The sequence below is a fragment of the Harmonia axyridis genome, chromosome 2, assembly GCF_914767665.1.
Source record: "Harmonia axyridis chromosome 2, icHarAxyr1.1, whole genome shotgun sequence".
In the NCBI taxonomy this organism is placed as follows: Eukaryota; Metazoa; Arthropoda; class Insecta; order Coleoptera; family Coccinellidae; genus Harmonia; species Harmonia axyridis.
Genome location: NC_059502.1, coordinates 21,975,862 through 21,995,886, shown reverse-complemented (window position 1 = coordinate 21,995,886; position 20,025 = coordinate 21,975,862). Strand labels below are relative to the sequence as shown.

Here is a 20,025-nt window from a genome sequence, read left to right as displayed (position 1 = left end):
GGTTTTAATTAACATGAGGCCTTTATTGAAATATTTATCGAAGAAATGTTTCAATATAATCCAGGATTTTATCATGGTATCATTGTATAAATAAGAACATTTTTATACAATGACGATATCTATTTGTTTTGGGATTACTTTCCATTCATCAAAATATTATTTAATGAGTTAATAATAGAAAAAAGTATTTTCGATTTATTTGAACGTGTTGCAAATTTTTATTACACAGCAAACAGGAGAATTGTCATCCTACCGGGACAAATGCAGCCATCGACACTGAAAATATTACGAATGAAGGTAGAGGTAAAATAAATAAGTAGAATTTTGTTTCTGTTTATTATCTTTTTCTTATTACGGAGTAAGTCAATTCCTCATAAAAAACCATAAGGACTCGGAGTTTGATTTCGGAAATATTATGTAATTCACAATAAAATTTTACAAAATTCCACAACTATTGAAAATAATTACTCATATTTTGTAAACAGTATTACCTGTAATACTTAGAATATTAGAACATTGTATAGTATATCCAAAGTCACTTGAACTAGTCCATAAAAACGCTTGGCCATAGATGTCCCTTTGAAGTATTGTTAGACACTATATTCACTGGCCCCAAAAGAATTTTTGGAACTTTGGACAAACCTTGTTTAATCGAAATATTCAGCTTCCTCCAGGTGACTCTGGATATACTATACCATGTGTCAATGGCCTAGTTGTCGAGACACGTTAATTAAAATTAAGAAAAATAATACGTGTTTCATTGCTTAGTCAATTAGTCATTGTAACATTCTATGAATATTCATTTATATTTTGATTGTATGATTTTCAAACTTTGAGATTAATTCATTTGATTCTAGAGTTAGGTTCATAACTGCCAGCCATTGATATTATTTTCAGTTGAAAAGAACTAACTTTTTTCGAATTCTGTTTGGATGAATTTTATCTCGAAACACAAAAAAAATTTAGATGTTTGAATATGAAAATTATATAATTTTCGAGAATACAAAATGGTTTTTTTATGTAAGTAGGTATAAGTTATATTATTCTGCATCAAAAATATTCATGACATAAGATCCAATGTGCAAGAAATAATTCTTATAACCGCAATAAAAATATATAACAGTGAAATAATGGTTTAACATAACATAATCAAGGGATATAATACAATATTCAGTCTACTTCAAGCTTTCGGAAGTTGCCAGTGATTCCACACAAGGAATCACCTTCTGAACCACAGGAAACACCCCCTCTTCTCAGTGCAGATACCGCACCGTCTTTTTCTCTTTGAGTGAAGAGGTTCTCATCTACTTCCATCGTATCATGTGACATTAAGATTGGATGGGATCTTCTCAGTTCTTCTTTCCACAATTCTGAAAGCAAATAATTTATCAGCACCCTATGAATTATATTTTTATGTATTAAAAGATGGAATATTTAATGCCCAAAGAGTCCATTACTAGTAAATGAATTATATTTAAAATATAAATGAGAAAAATCACCATTATATGATAAAAATTAAATAAATGATTAGAATTTTGCAAAGCAAGCCGATGATCGTTTTTTGGTTTATTATTTGAAAAAGAACCTTTGGAATCGGCCGAGGAAAAAACTTGAATCTCCTTGAAATTTTTTCAGATTATCATACTGTACCTATCAAGCTCACTACGCCACTGCTTTTTTCGAGAGAAGTCTGGAACTGTAGTCTAGAAGGATTGGGATCGATCGAGTTCTTTCCAGAGACTCAGTTCAAAGACTTATCTGTGGTCAGTTCAAGATACAGATTGTATTATTATCTGTAATCTGTGGTTCACGATATGAATGGAATTGACCGACCCGGGGGGCAAGGAATGAGGGGATCAGCTACTAGCAGACTAGCTAGTCATCGACAAGTTGGCACCAGTCGGCACTTGACGATGGTTGAATTACAATTTAATTCTATAGTGCCATTCCCTTTGACAGAATTTCTTTTCACGAAATTTATCGATAGTCTTCTGTCAGGAAAACATAGAACAATGTCAACGCTAGGAAGTTTTGTTGTATTTTTGTACCATAGAAATAACGAGCGCTCATTAAAATTCGTGGTCAAGAGCGCTGTGGAGAAATTATATTGGATTTTCTGTGATTACAAGTAGCGCTTAGCTTGTACCATATATAACAAGCGTTCATTAAAATTCGTGGTCAAGGGTGCTGTGGAAAAATTAGTTTTGATTTTCAGTGAATACAAGTAGCGCTTAGCTGGTACCATATCACTAACATTTGTTCACATACCTACTTCGAATCTGGGAACTACATATGATCACAAAGATGAGAATGAGAAATCCGAAAAGATTTCGGACACACTTGAGGAGATGGATATGCGAGGAAGGGCGAGATAGATTTCATGACCTAATTAATAATAGATTATAATCATGAAAAACTATTACCACCGACACAAGACGCATTTCACCGGAATAGGACAGGCATACACCGATATAAGACAAGCATACACCGATTTGGACACAAAAATTGTCAATCATCTCCCGATATGGATACTTTTTAATTTTTATAAGGGCATACAAAAATTAAATTTAATTTCGAATAGAACACACAGGCAATATTCTGTTTTGGATGAGCCTCTGTTCTTGATTGTTTATTTGAATTGGACATTCCTTTCTATAATGTAATTAAATGTATTATTATTATGTTCAAATAAATATTATTATTATTATTATTATTATTATTATAAGCTAAGCGCTACTGGTAATCACAGAAAATCAATTCTAATTTCTCCACAGCACTCTTGACCACGAATTTAAATGAACACTCGTTAGTTCTCAGATTTGAAGTATGTAAACAAATGTTAGTGATATGGTACAAGCTAAGCGCTACTTGTAATCACAGAAAATCCACCCTTATTTTTCCACAGCACTCTTGACCACGATTTTTAATGAACGCTCGTTATAATGTTATATTTCTATGGTTAGTGCATAGTACATATACATGTACGTACATATACATGTAGTACATATACATGTACGTACAAATTATATATTGTAAATAAATAATAAGAGGAGATGTATTTTTTGTTACAAATTGTACAAGTTGTATATTGGGATCGAATAATAAGAGGATATGTATTTTTTGTTTTTGAGCCGAAAATGGTCTCAAATTATAAGCTTCGACTCAAAATGACTTATCTAGATAAACTAACCGACAACAATGACATAGGTGATAATAAATAACATCTCATGTCGCGCCATTGTAGAAGACGAAACTTAATACAGGTATATTTGAGATAATGTAGGTATTACCTCAAATATACCTGTATTCTGTTTCGTCTTCTACAATGGCGCGCCATTGTGATACGTGTATGCTTTGAGTATAGAATAACTTTACTCAAAGGGTGTATGAATGAACAAGCGCTTAAAAGCTGCTCTCGCCAATGCAGTGTTTCAAAGAAAACGTCTGCACTGAGGATGTGAGTAATGTGATTTTTGGATTTTATACATTCCAAAACGTAAACATAGAAATAACAGAAATTTTAAAGGTTTATCATTGAAAATTATAAGCCATACTGGATTTACCACATCTTACCTATCATTTCAGCCATAGGTATCGTTCCACCGTATTCTTTCGGTAGAACATCGTGCTCCAAATAACCACTTTCCAAACAGTCCTCTATACTGGTGTACAACCTTACCCTCTTTCTGATTTTCTCTGATATTAATGACATACCAAAGTCTAATGCAAATTTCATTGATGGATGGGCATTTATGCAATGTACCTCTTTATGCCTCATAGGAAGGGTTTTCTGAAAATTGATTGATCTTCTTCTTAACATAATTAAGACATATGTATAGGTATATTCCATTGATAGTTATTTATATTTTTGAAAGTTCCTCTATTAATTATTGTTATATTACAAATAATAAATTGATCGATAGAAATAAGAGAATATTGTAAATGAATCGAAATTTTCCGTTAAATACCAATAAACACTCCACAAATCATAAGCAGTCGTGGCCGAGCGGTTAAGGCGTCTGACTAGAAATCAGATTCCCTCTGGGAGCGTAGGTTCGAATCCTACCGACTGCGGTAGAAATTTTTTTATCAACCGAATTTTCAATATTTTCCTCATGTCTCACTCAGAATATATTTAATTTTAATGTGTCTCACCTCTCCGTTTTTCACTATACGAACCGCTTCTTTAATAGTGAATAGAGTCAAATAGGGAAAGCCGACTCCTTTACCATCTGCGAAATGGACAAAGCCTCTCACTTGGTTTTCTTCATCTTCCATTAGAGTTTCGTACACAATTCCATGGATGCGGCACATGTCTCCTTGAGTGAATTTATCCAAATCGAAAACGCCTTAGGACCATAATGATGAAATTAAAATATCTATAATATTGGGTTTCTTCACCTCGAATATAAAAAAATAAAGGGTCTAACAATTCTGTTACCTACTGCCCTTTCATTTCTATTCAAAATATTCAATATACACGAGGGTATGAATTGAACAGGGGAAGTTTTCATATTTGTTGGAATAACGGTAGGTAGAGACGGTAGAGTCAAGGGCGTAGAAATGGGGGTACTCGGGGTAATTAATCCCCCAAGATTTCTAAAATATGAAATTTCAGAATTTTCTCAAAGATGAAAAACGAAAATTTTTCCATAAAATGAATCTTTAACTTTTCTTAATTGTAAAATATCGGAATTTTTTACGGTTTACGAGTTTATTATCGCTTTCAAGATTATTAGGTACTTTCATTGCACTAGGTACGGGCACGTCTATGTTCGAGATTTATCATTTTCCTTCATCTACCCGCTTTGTCGACGTTCCCCTTGTTTTGTCACATGTGATTTTTGCATTCGTCATCGGTATACACTTACCCAGTTTTCGGTATTTTGTATCACAAAGTTTTAATACATCAGTTCTGAATTGACAATAAAGGGTCTTCCTAAATTGAAGGTACAAACGAAAATGACCTATTGCTCGGATCATTTTAAGAAATAAAGTCCTATAACAATGGGTCAGCAAACGATTTGTTTTAGAGATACAGATGTTAAAGTTCAAGTTTTTTTCTAATAGTAACTTCCCTTCACAAGATATTGAATTTAAATTTGGTATAGACATTCCAGATTGAAGTTTTCATCATGTGATATACTAATTTGGAATTTTAATTTTTTCTGGAAGAGTGTTCCTTCCACCAGATCTTTTTTTTTAGTAAACCACTGGTAGTTTAGAAAATTGTGAAAAGAAACTGTGGTCCAGTAATACACTTTCTCTAATTCTGTGGTTATTCCGTTCATTCTTCCACATCTTGTAGAACAAAATCGAGCGAGAATATATCAGAAACGCACAGTTTTCATGGTTATATTTTATTATTCTATGTTGGCACTCCGAACTTTCCGCTACGGCTTTATCTGTCAATTCATCAATTTGCCTTAAAGAAATCAGTTTTGCCAACCAACATTTTTCAATGCAAAAATCACTAAATTATATTTATGGAAATATTTCATTAATTTCAACGAAAATGCAATGAATTAGAGAAAATAATGTATAATACTCGTACAGAAGGCTCATTCTACCACTCGTTCATTCCAAAACTCGCCACTTCGTGGCTCGTTTTTGAATTTTGAACTCGTGGAAGAATATCAATGCCTTCTGCACTTGTATTATAAATAACTATTTTGGTTTCTTGTCAGTTCTTGTCAAACAATTGTTCAGTAATCCTCAGGAAAATTCAAATTATTATAAGACCCAGTAAGCTGTGATGAATAAATAATTAATTATAAGCTTTGGTACTTATTTACCCAATCTGTAGAGAAGATTAATAAAGATTCGATAAACTGTTATAAGCATCACAAAAAAGTGAAACTACAAGAAACACTCTGTAGCTCGAAAACAAGGCGTTTGCGGTCCCATGTATGGGACATTTTATTCTTGAAATTATCAAAGCAATCTCTCATCTTTCTATGTATCTCCAATTTAGGAGCACCCTCTATGAGAGTAGAATCAGTAATGAAAAAAAGCTGTTATTTCGAGTAATTTTTGCTTCGAACTTCGCTATCAAACCTTTCTTTTTCACATTACAGATATGAGTGAACGTTGTAGTCAAAACATTTTTTTCGATTACCCCCTCAAGAAAAAAAGATTGGTTAGAGTTCACGATCAGAAATCGAAAGTGTTTTAACTTAATACTCATTCAAAACTTTTTAATGAAAAAGTGGCATTTCTCAACAACAATAGGTACCTACTTATTACTACCAATACGAGTATTCAATGTTTGTATTCTCCAACTCTGTGGTTATTCCGTTCATTCTTCCACATCTTGTAGAACAAAATCGTGCGAGAATATATCAGAAACGCACAGTTTTCGTGGTTATATTTCATTATTATATGTTGGTACTCCGAACTCTCCGCCACGGCTTTATCTGTCAATTCATCAAAAGAAATCAGTTCTGCCAACCAACATTTTTCAATGCAAAAATCACTAAATGATATTCATGGAAATATTTCATTAATTTCAATAAGAATGCAATGAATTAGAGAAAATAATGTATAATACTCGTACAGAAGGCTCATTCTACCACTCGTTCATTCAAAAACTCGCCACTTCGTGGCTCGTTTTTGAATTTTGAACACGTGGAAGAATATCAATGCCTTCTGCACTTGTATTATAAATAACTATTCTATCCTGACTCTCTAAAAAATCACAAAAGCTTAGAGCTTGTACGAGTTGAAAGAACCGGTTGTGTTCTGATGTGTACCTAAGCTTTGTTACTTTGTCCAATCGCTTGAATGTTAATTTTTACCCTACTGCCTGCCACTCACGAAGCGTTTCTTCCAGCGTTTGGTAGCTAGCGTCGAAGAGATTCCAGTCAGACAGCTCGGGACACGGCCGTACGACTGTAAATCAGAGTATGAACTTGACTGCCCGACTGGAATCTCTTCGACGCTAGCTACCAAACGCTGGAAGAAACGCTTCGTGAGTGGCGGGCATAAGACTTTCGGTTGGACTTTCCACCTAGGAGGATGAATTATCCATTGAGTTTCAAGAAAAAGCTTGGAATAAATAAATTGTCCAATTTTCGATACTACATTAAAAATGATTACGTCATTGGTTTAAGTGTGTTTTTTTAATACAAACATGTCATATGATATCTCAGTTGATAGGTCTTTATGTCCTCTATTGGACAAATGGGCATTCGTTGATTATTCCCTACGTAATGGACTAGAGAAAGGATTGCCAAAATAGTTGGTAAAATGAACTTGCTCGAAATGATTGGAGGTCGCCCTGCTTTTGAACACACAATACTTAAAACAAGGATTTACAAGATAAAAAGATTTGAGACCTAGACTTTCTTTCTGAAATAAGCAATAAATTTGTATGGCAATGGATTGTTTTATTGGTATCTTTAAAAAAAAATGTACTCAAAAGTGAGATTTTTCTTTTTTCTCTTGACAGTACCCTTTCTCAATTAATTATAGCTACATGGTTTATATGAACAAATTTAAATGATATGAAAATTATTGAAAAAATGCTCCTCTTTGCTCAGATACAGGGTGAACTATAATTACAAGGTGGGGCGTGGTAACTGCTTAATTCCTTATTTGAAACTCGCGTCAACAAGTGAAATGGCCATTAATATTAGAGCGTTGGTATATGAGGGGTTCGCCATCACGTTATCTATGGATTTTGTTATGACTACTTCAGTGACAATTTTGCAGTGGACAAGCTAGTGTTTATAGTGGAGGCTTACTTTTTCTTAATAATACAGATATGCTGGAAAAAGTAGACAGCGAATTCCAGCTATATCTGTGCATCGACAATGACTGTGGCCACCTCCGAGATGAATTCATATGAGGGATGATCTTTCTATTGGAAAATCTACACACTCATCTACACCAATGACGTATTCAATTCAAAATTTGTATCGATAGTTTGGGAAATGTAAACATTTTCTAGGAATATTCTTGAAACTCAATTAGTTTGAAAACAAATATGTTAAGGTTAATGTTAGATCCAAGATCAAATCATTACGTGCTCACTCCATAATACTCTATCGTAACTTTCTTTTATACTAGTTGCCAAGGTATTTGAAGTCCTGCTGTTATATGCATCACCACAAATTTTTAATTTTACATTTAGAATTTCAGGTTTTGCAAATTCTTCAGTCTTAAGCAACAACAAAACTAATACAAATTAAATAAGCCTAAAAAACATGGAAGGAGGGGTGTGTGATAACTTTGAATAAGATGTTTTTTTCGAGACTATCTTTTGAACCAAAAGATGCATTTTTAGATAAATTAAAGCTTGAGTAAGTGAAAGCACTGAGTAATGGATTGCGATAATATTGAGGATTGATTTGATTAATCTGAATCACAGATAGATAAAAAATAACATTGGAATAGTATAGTACAACAATAAGAAAACATTTTTTGAGAAGTAAAGGGTTAAGTAATGAAAACAGAAAATTTTCAGGCTTCAGATAAGAGTCAATGAGAACCGTCTGAAGTAAAATTTAATCAGATGTTTTTACTATTTTTCTATATTTTTGTATAGTATTCAACTATTTTGTTGTTTTATGGTTCTTCTGATCCATTTTTCGACTTCACCAGTACATTTGTACAAATTATCTTTGAATAATCTTCAGCTTCAGTATATTTATTGAAATTCTATATAGAGAGTCATTTTATTGTATATTTCTGAAAGTACCGTTTTCTCGAGTATATGAAAAAAACTGGAAACTATAGTGCACCTATGAAGATTTTACATAATGATTAATATTATGAAAATATTCCACTGACCTGGCCTAGCTATAACAACTCTTCGTCCATTTTTGTCCCGCTTTGGACTGGCAAACATGTATCCCAAATTGGTCAAGTCGATCATTTGAGGAATCCTTATATCAAGACAGGAGAAGGCAACACCAAAGGTCTGTCTCAGAAGGAGATATCGCTCCAACGCTATACAGGCTGATGTGACGATATATTTTTTGAAACGAAGAAAACGAAGCAGAAAACAGGCATCTATGGAAGGAATATTCATGAAAAAAATCGCCTTTAAACTGTTACACCTAGAAGGGGTTATTAAAATTTTTTTGCAACTCCCAGTAACCCTACACCAAAATCCAAGAATGAAAGGATTATATTTGAAAGAAATTTATCAACATGTTGGTCATATAAAAAATTGTTAAAATCTCGTTGGTGAGTACATATAGGTATTCATGTATATGTCCAGGCATCTACAAAATGTAATAATAGATATCTGCTTGTGGTAGCTCTATCCAAGCAACTTGTAATCGTAACTGTAACTACGTTACGAAACGTAGTAACATTGCGAAACTGCTTAGTTGTAGAAAATGGAGTAATTTCCATATCTGTGATGGAACTTTGATATGAAAATAATTATTCTTTATTATCATGCTCTTAATTATTATGATAAAGATAGGATAATTTTGCCTGAAAGGCCAGACTCTGATCATTTGAAGAGCACGATTAGAGGTAGGATTATAAATTTTATCTCAGTAAATAAGGGTTAATCGATAGTTGTATCCAATTGTTCACCTTTTGAGAAATTTCAAATCATTGTGTACGTAACCAGTTTGATATGATTTGATGATTCGAACGAATTGAATTTATATTCGAAAAAATCAAGATAGGCATTGACTTGGCGTCCGTACCTATACAATAGCTTTTGAGCGATCGTCGTTCAATCTTTGGTCTCCAAACTCAGCAGTCATCTTGGTGATATTCCCACTTAAGCAAAATAAATAAACATAAAATCTGAAAAGATAGATCTGAGTATATTGGTGTGTCAGATTCCTTTTTCTGTCTGAGTGAAATCAGTTGTTCAAATAGATACTTTCTCTCAATTTCTGAGCCTGATGCTTCAAAAGATCTTTGAATGTCAAATCTTCAAAAAGCTAAATGGTTTTAGTGCTCCAAGAGGTTCAAGTAAAACCATTCATTTGAAGATAGCTAGGTAAATAACATGAAGTAGTATAAAAGAGCCGTAAATCCTTCTTATTTACTGTAATAAACTTAATGCTCACATTTTGTTTTTTTTTTAACATTTTGGATCTTCTCACGACTATAAGAAAATTGCAGGATGTATAAAACACAAGAAAATTCGTTATCGGTCAGTCGAACCTTATCGTTTGAGACCAATCCTGGCTGAAAATTACGGACATAGTGATGAAACGATAGACTGATGTACTCGTTCCTTTTACTGCTTTTACTGTTCAATATTTTATATAAATGCTGCTAAATATGAGTATAAGGGATGAATATTAAATCGGAAACAACTAAAGTAAATTATTATTACGAATTAAATAAACACAATCAAAATAAGTATTTATATTGGCAACATAGCAAAGCTTTGACAACACAACTTTAGAAATTGCCCTATTTTGTTTGTAGTCTGATTCACCATCCATGATGCCATGCCATTACTTAAATAAATATACAGGGTGATTCACGGCGATGGCCTATTAGACTTTTATGGAAAACTAATCATAATCTTGTGCTGAAAAATTTGTTATTGGGGTTTGAGACAATGGTTTTTCTCCTTCAGACCTTTACAATTTCCGGGTATAGCGGAAACAGACTACTACTTTCTTATTTGAAATGGCTCATTCCACCCAGTATATAATTGCATGATGCTTATTTGATGACTATTTCAGTAATATGCCTCAACTTGAATATAATCCCAACAGTTCATGAGTTGATGAAATTCTTATGAAAATAATGATTTCGACAAGGACTAAAATTTTTTGAATATTTCTACAGAAAAAGTTTTTTTCGGAATAACCTTTTTCATTTTCGATTCTGCCAATACCAAGAATGTACAGGGTGTTTATGAGAAGATCATGAAGAATCGAACATGAAAAAGGTTATTTCGAAAAAATCTTTTTCTGCAGAAATATTCAAAAAAATTTAAAATGATTAAAAGTGGAATTATAATAACTGTCATTTAGTTCCATTTTATACTGGAGGATTGTGATTTAAAAAAATTCTTGTGGAATCAATACTTTATAATTTTATATGAATGAAAATGTTGATAAACATGAGCATATAGCATATTATGTTGAAAATTGAATGGAAAACAATCAAAACCAATAGCGATATAGCAATGGGTTGGCAACACAAATTATAAATTGTCCGGTTTTGTATGAGTTTTCAAGGTGGTTACAGTTGGCATTTCTGATAATATATACAGGGTGTCCGGGAAAATGTGGTAAATCTCTCGGATTCAGATAAAACATAAAAAAATAAGATGACAAGTTCCCATCATTTTTTTTTCCTAGCGGCCCTCCCTACGAAGATACGGCCTCCTAAATGACGTCACTGGAAATCCATTTTACTGGAAAAAATTTCAAACTACTTAATATAATTTAAAGAATATTTGATATGATGAACAGAAGTAAGGACTTCTTAAAATACTTCCCTTAAATTTAAATTAGGTCTTTTAGTTTAACAGGGGCAGACTAGGTTGTACATTTTAAGAGTCCGTTCACACGGCGCAAATTCAGGCGTTTTCTTAACTAATTCGGTCTTGATTTTCTCAGAAACGGTAAACGCTATCGAGATGATTCAAAACAATATTGGAAGGTCTTTATCCCTTGTATGTTCGTTAGGTAATAATTTCACTTTAAGTTGCAAATTAATTGTTTTATTGAGGTAGAAAGAACGATTTTCAATACCAATTTTGTTTAATTTATTGTCGCTTCAGTTGACCTAAATTCGAAAATCTAATACAACATGGTCATAGCCTATTTTTTCTTCTTTCCAATGATACCAATAAGAAATATATTACATCATAGTTACTCAAAATTCTATGTGACGTTGTAAATCTGTTTCAAGTGCCAGAATTGTGAACTAAAAATCGTTGCTCCTCCCTGAGGGGCGTGGTTTGTAGCTATCAGGACCGTCTTTTAGGAAATATATTCTTGAAAACCTGAATTACTCGTTACGAACAAAAAAAAATATTTTGTCGCTTAAACCTGCAAGTTCCTATTCCAGCATTGATTATCTTTAAAGCCATATGTCTGATTTTCATGTTACTTTCTCGATTGAAAAAATGTATTCCTCATGGAAGGTTTTGGATTGGATGCAATAGTCAATTAATTACTTCGGACCGAAGGTTTCGTAAGTTTGAGAAAAAGTAGATATCTGTTATTGAAAAAATCGATTCGGATGTAATGATGGCTGGCAAATTACCTAGTTTTTAACACATTTCATATAATACAAAATTTGGGTAGTTCAGAACCTATCTAAGATTCGGTATTGTGCTACTGCTTGAGGATAATACTTTAAAAGTTAACAAGAAGTGATTTCGTGTAAATTTATTAGAGTTATTTCAAGATTTCATTGTCACATCAGATAAACATCAGTTGTAAATAAAGGTTATTCGGTACTCTTTTGTGTACCGTATTATTTCATTGCTGGACAATTTGACAGTTTCTAGGTAGGTTCATCATTGCATAGGTACCTGAAGGAAGGCATTTAGGAGTAAAAATTTAAAATGGTCTATTTTTGTACCTATACGTATATTTCTACTTACTCATTGATTTTATGTAGAAATGAAGAATATACCCGACATTGAAATAACCATTTTCAAACTGAAATTCCTAGAATGGTATTCTCAATTTGGGGTTGAGGTATTACTAGAAGTTTTCATATCTATTTGTCCTGTGCAGTTCTCCTTATAATTTTGTTTATGTGTATTGAATTGAATATGCAGGGAAATATCTTTGGATACATTCCGAATTGTTTATATTCAGCAATTTCTCTAAAAGAACATTCCAGTCACTCCGTTATTTTTGAATAAAATTTATCTAATATGCGTTTGGTGAAGGAAATAAAAATAGGGTTTCAGTCGAAATTAGTTTTCGTACGCATTATGTGTAGAATTTCGAAATGGTATGAATGTCCCTTGTTTTTCATTTTCACTGTATAAAGAAAGACAATTTTTTACAATGATCATAACTATAATAATTTCAAAATGAAAGAGTACACAATGAAGTATGTAACACGCTATGAAAATTGAAATTCATCTTCGACAGCCATAGAAGCTGAAGGATTTTGTTCCAGTTTACCTATGTACAAATTGATACAGCAAAATGATTGCCGATGGGGACAGTAGTTGTTAAAAAAAAATTCTTAATACTTCTCTTGTTATAAGAAGCTCAATTTTTCTGTGTTCATCAACAGTTGAAACCATAGAAATATTGAGACTCTTAGATGGTACAAAACCTTTTTATTTTATGGAAAAAGATATTGGACCATTTTCCATTATTTATATTGATACGATACCATACGATGTTATATATTTTTGAAATCAGGAAAGATTGAGCTTTCAAAAAATAGCATAGAAATCTAGTGTTCCCATTTGAAAAAACATAACTTTGGGTCATATTTTCATAATTAAAAACCATTTTGAAAAGACGAGCAGGCCACTGGATTTTACGTAAAGAAGTATGTTGTTTTTATTTCAGAGCTCTATCATCAGTATTCGCGTAGATATCAATGTTTTCCGATATCGCCATTTTTCAAATTTTCGCCTATAACTCGAAAACAAAAGAAGTTAGCCAAAAATGAATACCTACTACTCTTGTTAGTTTCCCAGAAAAAGAGAACTAGAATGGGGTATCAGATTTTGTCTTTATCCTCTGGTTGAAGTGCTAAAACATCGAAATTTGCCCACCTTGTATAGTTCAGAAAATAGAATGTACCAATCATTTACTGAGGTACTACTGTAACAAATTACGAGAACTCTCGAAAGCACGTAGTATTCTAGGGCCGGTGAAGAATGTGATAAACTACAGTTCTCTGCAGGGTCAGATAATTATTGAGAAAATTGTGAAAAACCAGACATAGATGAGGAAACATTCCAATAATATAGGGCTGAATTCTTGAGGGGTTTTATCAGAACAGATGAAGCTTATAAAGAAATTGAGCTGAAAACACGGCTTCAAACTGATTCTGCTGATTGGCATCAGTAGAGGAGGAAATTGTTGACGGCTTCAATATTTGGGAAAATATGTAAAATGCCTCCTTTGACAAGTTGTTGCTCAACAGTTGAAAGCATTTTATAAAAACATTTTTCTGCAAAAGCTATAGATTCGGGAAAAATAATGAAGATCGTGCGAAGCATCTATTAGAGAACGAATTGTGCTCGAAAATCACAAACAGTGGAATTTTTATTAATAAAAAATGGCCTTTTCTAGGTGCTTCTTCAGATGGCGTTGTTGAAAAAAATAATCATTCAATTGAAATCAAATGCCTGTTTTCAGCAAGAAATAATATGATGAAGGACGCTATTGAAAGGAAACAAACCACATATTTGGAAAAAATGATGATTAGAAATATCGATTAAAACAAAGTCATAAGTATTATTTTCAAGTTCAGGGACAATTGAATATAGCTGAAAGAGAAAAATGCCTTTGTCGTATGGACTTTGAAGGACTTTTTATTTATCGAAGTCAACATCGATGAAGAGTTTTTCGAAGAAAAATTTTATTAGGGATCCCCAATACAAACTAGATCTTCAGGATAATCAAAAATTGAAGAAAAAAAAAGGCAATTTGAAATATATCATTATGAACCAAGCTGATTTTTTTTTATTATTATAACAAAGTACTATTCCTCAAAACTGTAGATATTTATGAAATGAGTTCATCAACATTCTCAATGAAATTTTGGATTAGATATTTCAAAATTCACGCCATTTAATTCATAAGGATTTTTACAATTCAAGAAATGAGGATAATGTTATATCAAAGCGTATTTGGATTCTCAATTCGATATCAAGTAATTATGGAAAGTAGAGAGTCTTTTTCGGAACCTAAAAAAGAGTTCGTATTTCTCAACTCTTAGCTCTTATTATAAAGAAACCGTCTTTACCACCATAATCATAGGTGACCATTTGACAATCATTTCATTTCATCAAAATGTCAAAAATGCGGCCGCAAATTCCGACACGCACTAGTAGAACACGAGAACGCACTAGTAGAACACGAGAAAGAAACGAGATCATCCCAATGCGTTACAAATTCATTCTATCTGGGCTGAGGGCCTAATACGTTCACGATATTTTTACCTCGAAAGTCGACGCCCACCCGCTCTTGCCCCTTCACGTTGCGACCCCTCTGCTTCCCAAGCAGTGTGGTGTAAACAGACTCTTAATGCTTACATTTTCAACACCCTTTATGATAAGGAGAAAATAAATTTGGATAGCTTGAACATTAAGCTAAAAAAAAAGGTATATATTTACTCTTGTTTATAAAATGAACCGTTTTCGAAAAACAAAATAACAAAGGAATCAATTTTTTTAATTCTATCAAAAAGAACCAAGAATTCTATTTTTTTTTCCGGCAACAAAGTGTATTTTGTATTCAATCGTTGCAAGCTTTAGTGAGAGTTCATTTCTAAAAAATAATTTTTGTTAACGTGCCAATAGACCTTGAGGTCGCAGTGGACTGTAACCCCTCAATAACTATATAAACTATATCATGCCTTTCTGTGCCAAAACTGCATAGTTCAGAATCTGCCTCTGGTGAACAAAAAGACTAAAAAACCGTTCATCATATTGAATTTTCTTTAAATTATATTAAGTATTTATTCCACTATAAAATGGATTTCCAGTGACGTCATTTAGGACACCCTGTATATAGTTCTTACAACTTCCTTGACTTTGCTCTGAAATATTTCAAAGAAACACCTACCCATTCTACAATTTTTGATTCTTGGATTCTGTTTGATCCATTCTCGCATGGAATCCAACGCTGTTTTTCTGCTGTAGTCATCTTCTCTTAGCTCTTCCTTGGCTATGATTTGTGTTTCTTGAGAAAGAGGACATAAATAGTCGTCTTCCTCTGTCACCCATTTTCGTCCAGTCATATTTCTGAAATCAGAATATGTTTCCATCGATTAGTAAAAAATTAGGCATAATTGAGTGCAAAAGCAAAGTTGATTTTTTCGAATGGAAAATGAAGATGTGAAGGTGCTCATTTTCATTAATTAAAAAATTAACTCTCTTTATGGATGCTCTGTATGTGGTTCCATTGTGTTTATTCCGTGCTACAACTGCTAAATTATAAGATAAAGCCAAAGTAATACTTATGTACAGGGTGGGTCAAATTTGACACCTTTGAAGGGGAAGTCCTATTTCTGTATTAGATTGATGTCGGTGTTTGAGAACCAATTTTCATGGGAAAATCATTGGCGAAAACCGTAATTCTATAGCTACTACTTTTGCTGGTTAGCTGGTGTTTTTCGAAAATGTTCATTTTTGAGTGTATATTTAGTATAACGATTCAAAGCTTTTGTGTGAAATTTCGTCTCAATATCGGATTCAGAACTATAGAAAATTGAATACCGAAAAAAATGAGGAATATGGTTGTATATTGAGAATTTCAATACCTTGAAAACTAATCTACAGCCTTTGCTGAAATTATGTGTACCTACAGGTTGGGATAAATAAGACATTGGATTTCGATTTATGGTTTCCTCCAATGAGTTTTTATGAAAATTGTACCTACCTTACACACCTACATCAGTTTTCGATAGAATCATTTATGAGATATAGCCGGAAATTAAATTTTTTCTCATCGATTTTCAACAACTTGTATCTTCTTAACTGAGCCGAATAGGAAAAAAAATGGTGAAAAAGTTTTTTTTTTACCTCAAGAATCTTTGGCTGTTATATGTATATGTACAAGTCAAAGACGCACCCTGTATACTGATATAAGACTTTCCCCTCAAAAAATTAAAATTTGGTACATACTGAACACAAAAGTTCAGCAAAAGCTGGAGAATAGGTTTGAGTTAATGAAGTTGTCGCAAAATGACAATTTTTTCATCCTGATAATATATACATAATAAAAATAAATACCATATACAATTACAGTGACCTGGTGACCCGACCGCCATATTCCTTCAATAAGGTGAAAAAAAACTAAAAATGAACTCAATTACATCTTGTCCACTTCAACACTTCAACAATGGATTATAAAAGACTATACTTTCGAATTGGTGATTCGAAAAAAAAAAGAAATTACGAATGGAACACCTAAATAGGTCTGTTAACTTTTATTTTCAGATAAAAGTAACGGAGGAATGTTTAATGTCATTCTAGATGATTATAAAAATCCAGGAAATGAGAGTTCTCCAATTTTGCAGAAAGTTCTGACCGGCTATATTTATCTTGATCTTAAAGATGATAGATATCATTATAGAATGTCATTATGTGTTTTTTTATGAACTTTTAAGCTCTCTTGCTAGCCAGCCATTGCATTTATGACTAATTTTTGGGATCTATAATCCAAAAATAAATATGTAATATGCAAAAAAAGATTTCTAGAAAATTTTTAGGAAAATTATATGCCCGAATTTTGTGATTTTACTATTTTATTTGCAGTACCTATTGAATTTTAGAAACAGTTTGAAAAAAATTAGATGTCCTAAAATTATTACACTTAGCATTTTGGATTTCATAAAATGCGAAAGTCTTGTTAAAAACACTGCATATTATTACACCTAATTATTCTTTATTCTCATATTTTTTTTATTATACATATCATTTCATTCAATAAGAAATACATGCTAAGTTTAAACCGAAATCTGTTTCATTTTGAATTTGAAATTGAATTCCCCATTTCAAATTTTATATTTTCAAGATTATTAGAAATAGAACTTGGCGATAAAAATATTGTTCTTTAATTTCATGGTTTTATATCGTATAGTTTTCTGGAAAGAAGTTTTTTAATGCGGTCATAAATTGTAATATCATCATTTTTGTAACAATTTTAGTTTCTTTATTTATCGCCATTTGTTCTATACTTTTTCTCTATTTATTATTAAGGCGGTATTAACATTGGTATTAATTTTATATATTGCGGAATGTTAACAAAAAAATACAGGTGGATTGACTCTTTTTTCTCGATACCAAAGATTTATTTATTTTTACAAGAATAATCCAAACGAAGACATAGACGAGACGTAGGAATCCATTTTAAACATTTGGCTACAGAACTCTCAATATCTTATATCAATGTATAAAAGTTATTCAAAATGATTAAAAGTGCTCTACACTCAATAATATTTAGAATTATTAAAATGTTAATTGTGATTGTTAAACATTCCAGAGACCCATCTCTTCAGAAATTAATATTATGTTGAATATGTTCATTTGGAAGAGATTATTTCATAAACATCATTGAAATGACAGATGTTACAGGCTGAACCAAAATTACTAATTGCAATTAAAAACACTTTAAATTTAATGGTACGTTTTATTTTCTTCTCTAAACAAAGAATATTCATCTTATAAGGAATAATTGTATAAAAAATAGCAATATGAAAAATTTTAACATCTATTAGTGGAGTTTGAACCTTTAACTCCGAAACAACAAAAAGGCTATGACTTCACAGTAGGAAATATAACAAATTTTTCCCATTTTATAATTTACTGTTTCACTATTTTATTTTTTATCAATATAATTTACTGTTGTTGAGTTTCCGAGAAAATGATTTTTAAATATTATTCTTTGATTTTAGTCTTCAAAATTTATGGATCGTGTTCCGGAACTTGAAGGATGACTGCAGCGATAGCAGATTTTTTTCACCGAAATTCTGGCGAATAGCTCTTTTTACTTCCGAGAAAATATCTCAATGACGGATGGACGGATTTTTTTCGTTCGTTTTTTGGATCCTTCTGCTTCCAAAACGTAAATTGTAAAAATATTTCAGATGGGGTTAGAAAATTTTTCTCCTTCATTATTGAAAATAAAAACCCAACTCAATGTTGAAATATTCAATTTAAAAATACATGTCACTTATTTTTCGCTACTACATTTTTTATAAAAAGTTATCAGGGCTCACCGTGAAGGACCAATATGTATCGTCACGGATCACAACACCACGGGGTTTTGCACCGAACATAGACTGCAAATTATGGATCATCGAGATGTAATTTAAGGAAACCAAACATGCAACGTGAGGTCCCCCCATTTGACGTCTATTACATGGTGAGTAGGGCAAATAGACAATTGTTCTGGGACAGAAAGGTGTAACGAATTTCATCTAGAAAAAAGTGAATGCGGTTTGAAGTAATACCGTTTGTACCTAATAGAAAGAAAACTGGGTTGACATTTTGTACGTAGGTGCCAGTGAAACGATTATTTCGAATTAAGTGTCGTTTATTCAGATCGGGATACAGAGTGTTTGAAATTTTGGAAGGAAAAGGAAAACGGTCATTGGCTAAAAATGAGGGAAAAAGAAGGTCTTGTATATAAAGGATGTTTCCTAATTAGGGTACGAAACATCTGAGGGTGACTTGTAGCTCGTTTAAAAAACTACAGAACGTTCAAGTTGAAAAAAAGTATTTTTCAAATATCATAAACATTTTTGATCCGATTCGATTGAAATTTGGTACAGTTATGTATCATAAGTCATTAGTCGCTCATTTAGTCCTAACTAGATTGCAATTATAAGGTCCAGTGGCGTTTCAGTTTCAGTGGACACTACTTTAATCAATCATTCAGATTGAGCAATTAATAATTCAACTTTGAATCTAAGTGATCAGTTGTGCATCCACAGATTGAGTATGTGTAGAGCTGAAAAGTGAAATAAATTAACCAAATAATGATGACAAACGAAAGAAAATTTTGAATGGATAACTTAAATATTAATAAAATAATGAAACAAAGTAATTTCCTCTGTTTTTGGCGAAACAATTGCCTCGAAGATTAATCAATTAGTGGAAATTACTTTGTTTCATTATTTTATTCATACCCATCTAATAAATTTTCATCAAGTAGAGACCAAATCCATAATTATTAATGTTGAAAAATTACAGAAATGGATGGTAGCTACACTTTTGTTTCAAATATAATTTTTGAAATATTTTCAGAATGAATATTTAGTTCAAATATTCTTTCATGATGGGAGAGGGGGGTTTAATTAATAATTAATCCCAGTACCTACTCCTTCCCTTATGGCTAATATCATTTTCAATTCCTCAAGTTAGTGACTATA

At 32.2% G+C, this 20,025-nt stretch overlaps 1 protein-coding gene and 1 non-coding gene across 2 annotated transcripts; one reads left to right on the top strand and one right to left on the bottom strand.

Annotated features, from left to right (window-relative positions):
* Positions 1–317: 317 nt before the first annotated feature.
* LOC123672076 (alpha-tocopherol transfer protein-like) lies at positions 318–19,009 on the bottom strand. Its single transcript, XM_045606060.1, has 6 exons — positions 18,871–19,009; positions 15,714–15,892; positions 8,794–9,015; positions 4,156–4,349; positions 3,574–3,790; positions 318–1,370 (listed from the first exon to the last, which is right to left on the bottom strand). The coding sequence occupies exons 2-6, from the start codon at positions 15,886–15,888 to the stop codon at positions 1,171–1,173; spliced, it is 1,008 nt and encodes a 335-aa protein (XP_045462016.1). The 5' UTR covers positions 15,889–15,892; positions 18,871–19,009; the 3' UTR covers positions 318–1,170.
* On the top strand, positions 3,993–4,074 carry Trnas-aga. Its single transcript has one exon. It is a non-coding gene; the product is annotated as a tRNA-Ser (tRNA).
* Positions 19,010–20,025: the final 1,016 nt, after the last annotated feature.

Bases quoted from the DNA above. Each gene is read 5' to 3' on its own strand.
- LOC123672076 (XM_045606060.1), bottom strand. From the start codon at position 15,888: ATGACTGGACGAAAATGGGTGACAGAGGAAGACGACTATTTATGTCCT. The intron at 9,016-15,713 runs GTAGGTGTTTCT...TTCCTTCCATAG, and splicing joins AATCAAAAATTGTAGAATGG to ATGCCTGTTTTCTGCTTCGT. The intron at 3,791-4,155 runs GTGAGACACATT...ATCAATTTTCAG, and splicing joins GTATAGTGAAAAACGGAGAG to AAAACCCTTCCTATGAGGCA.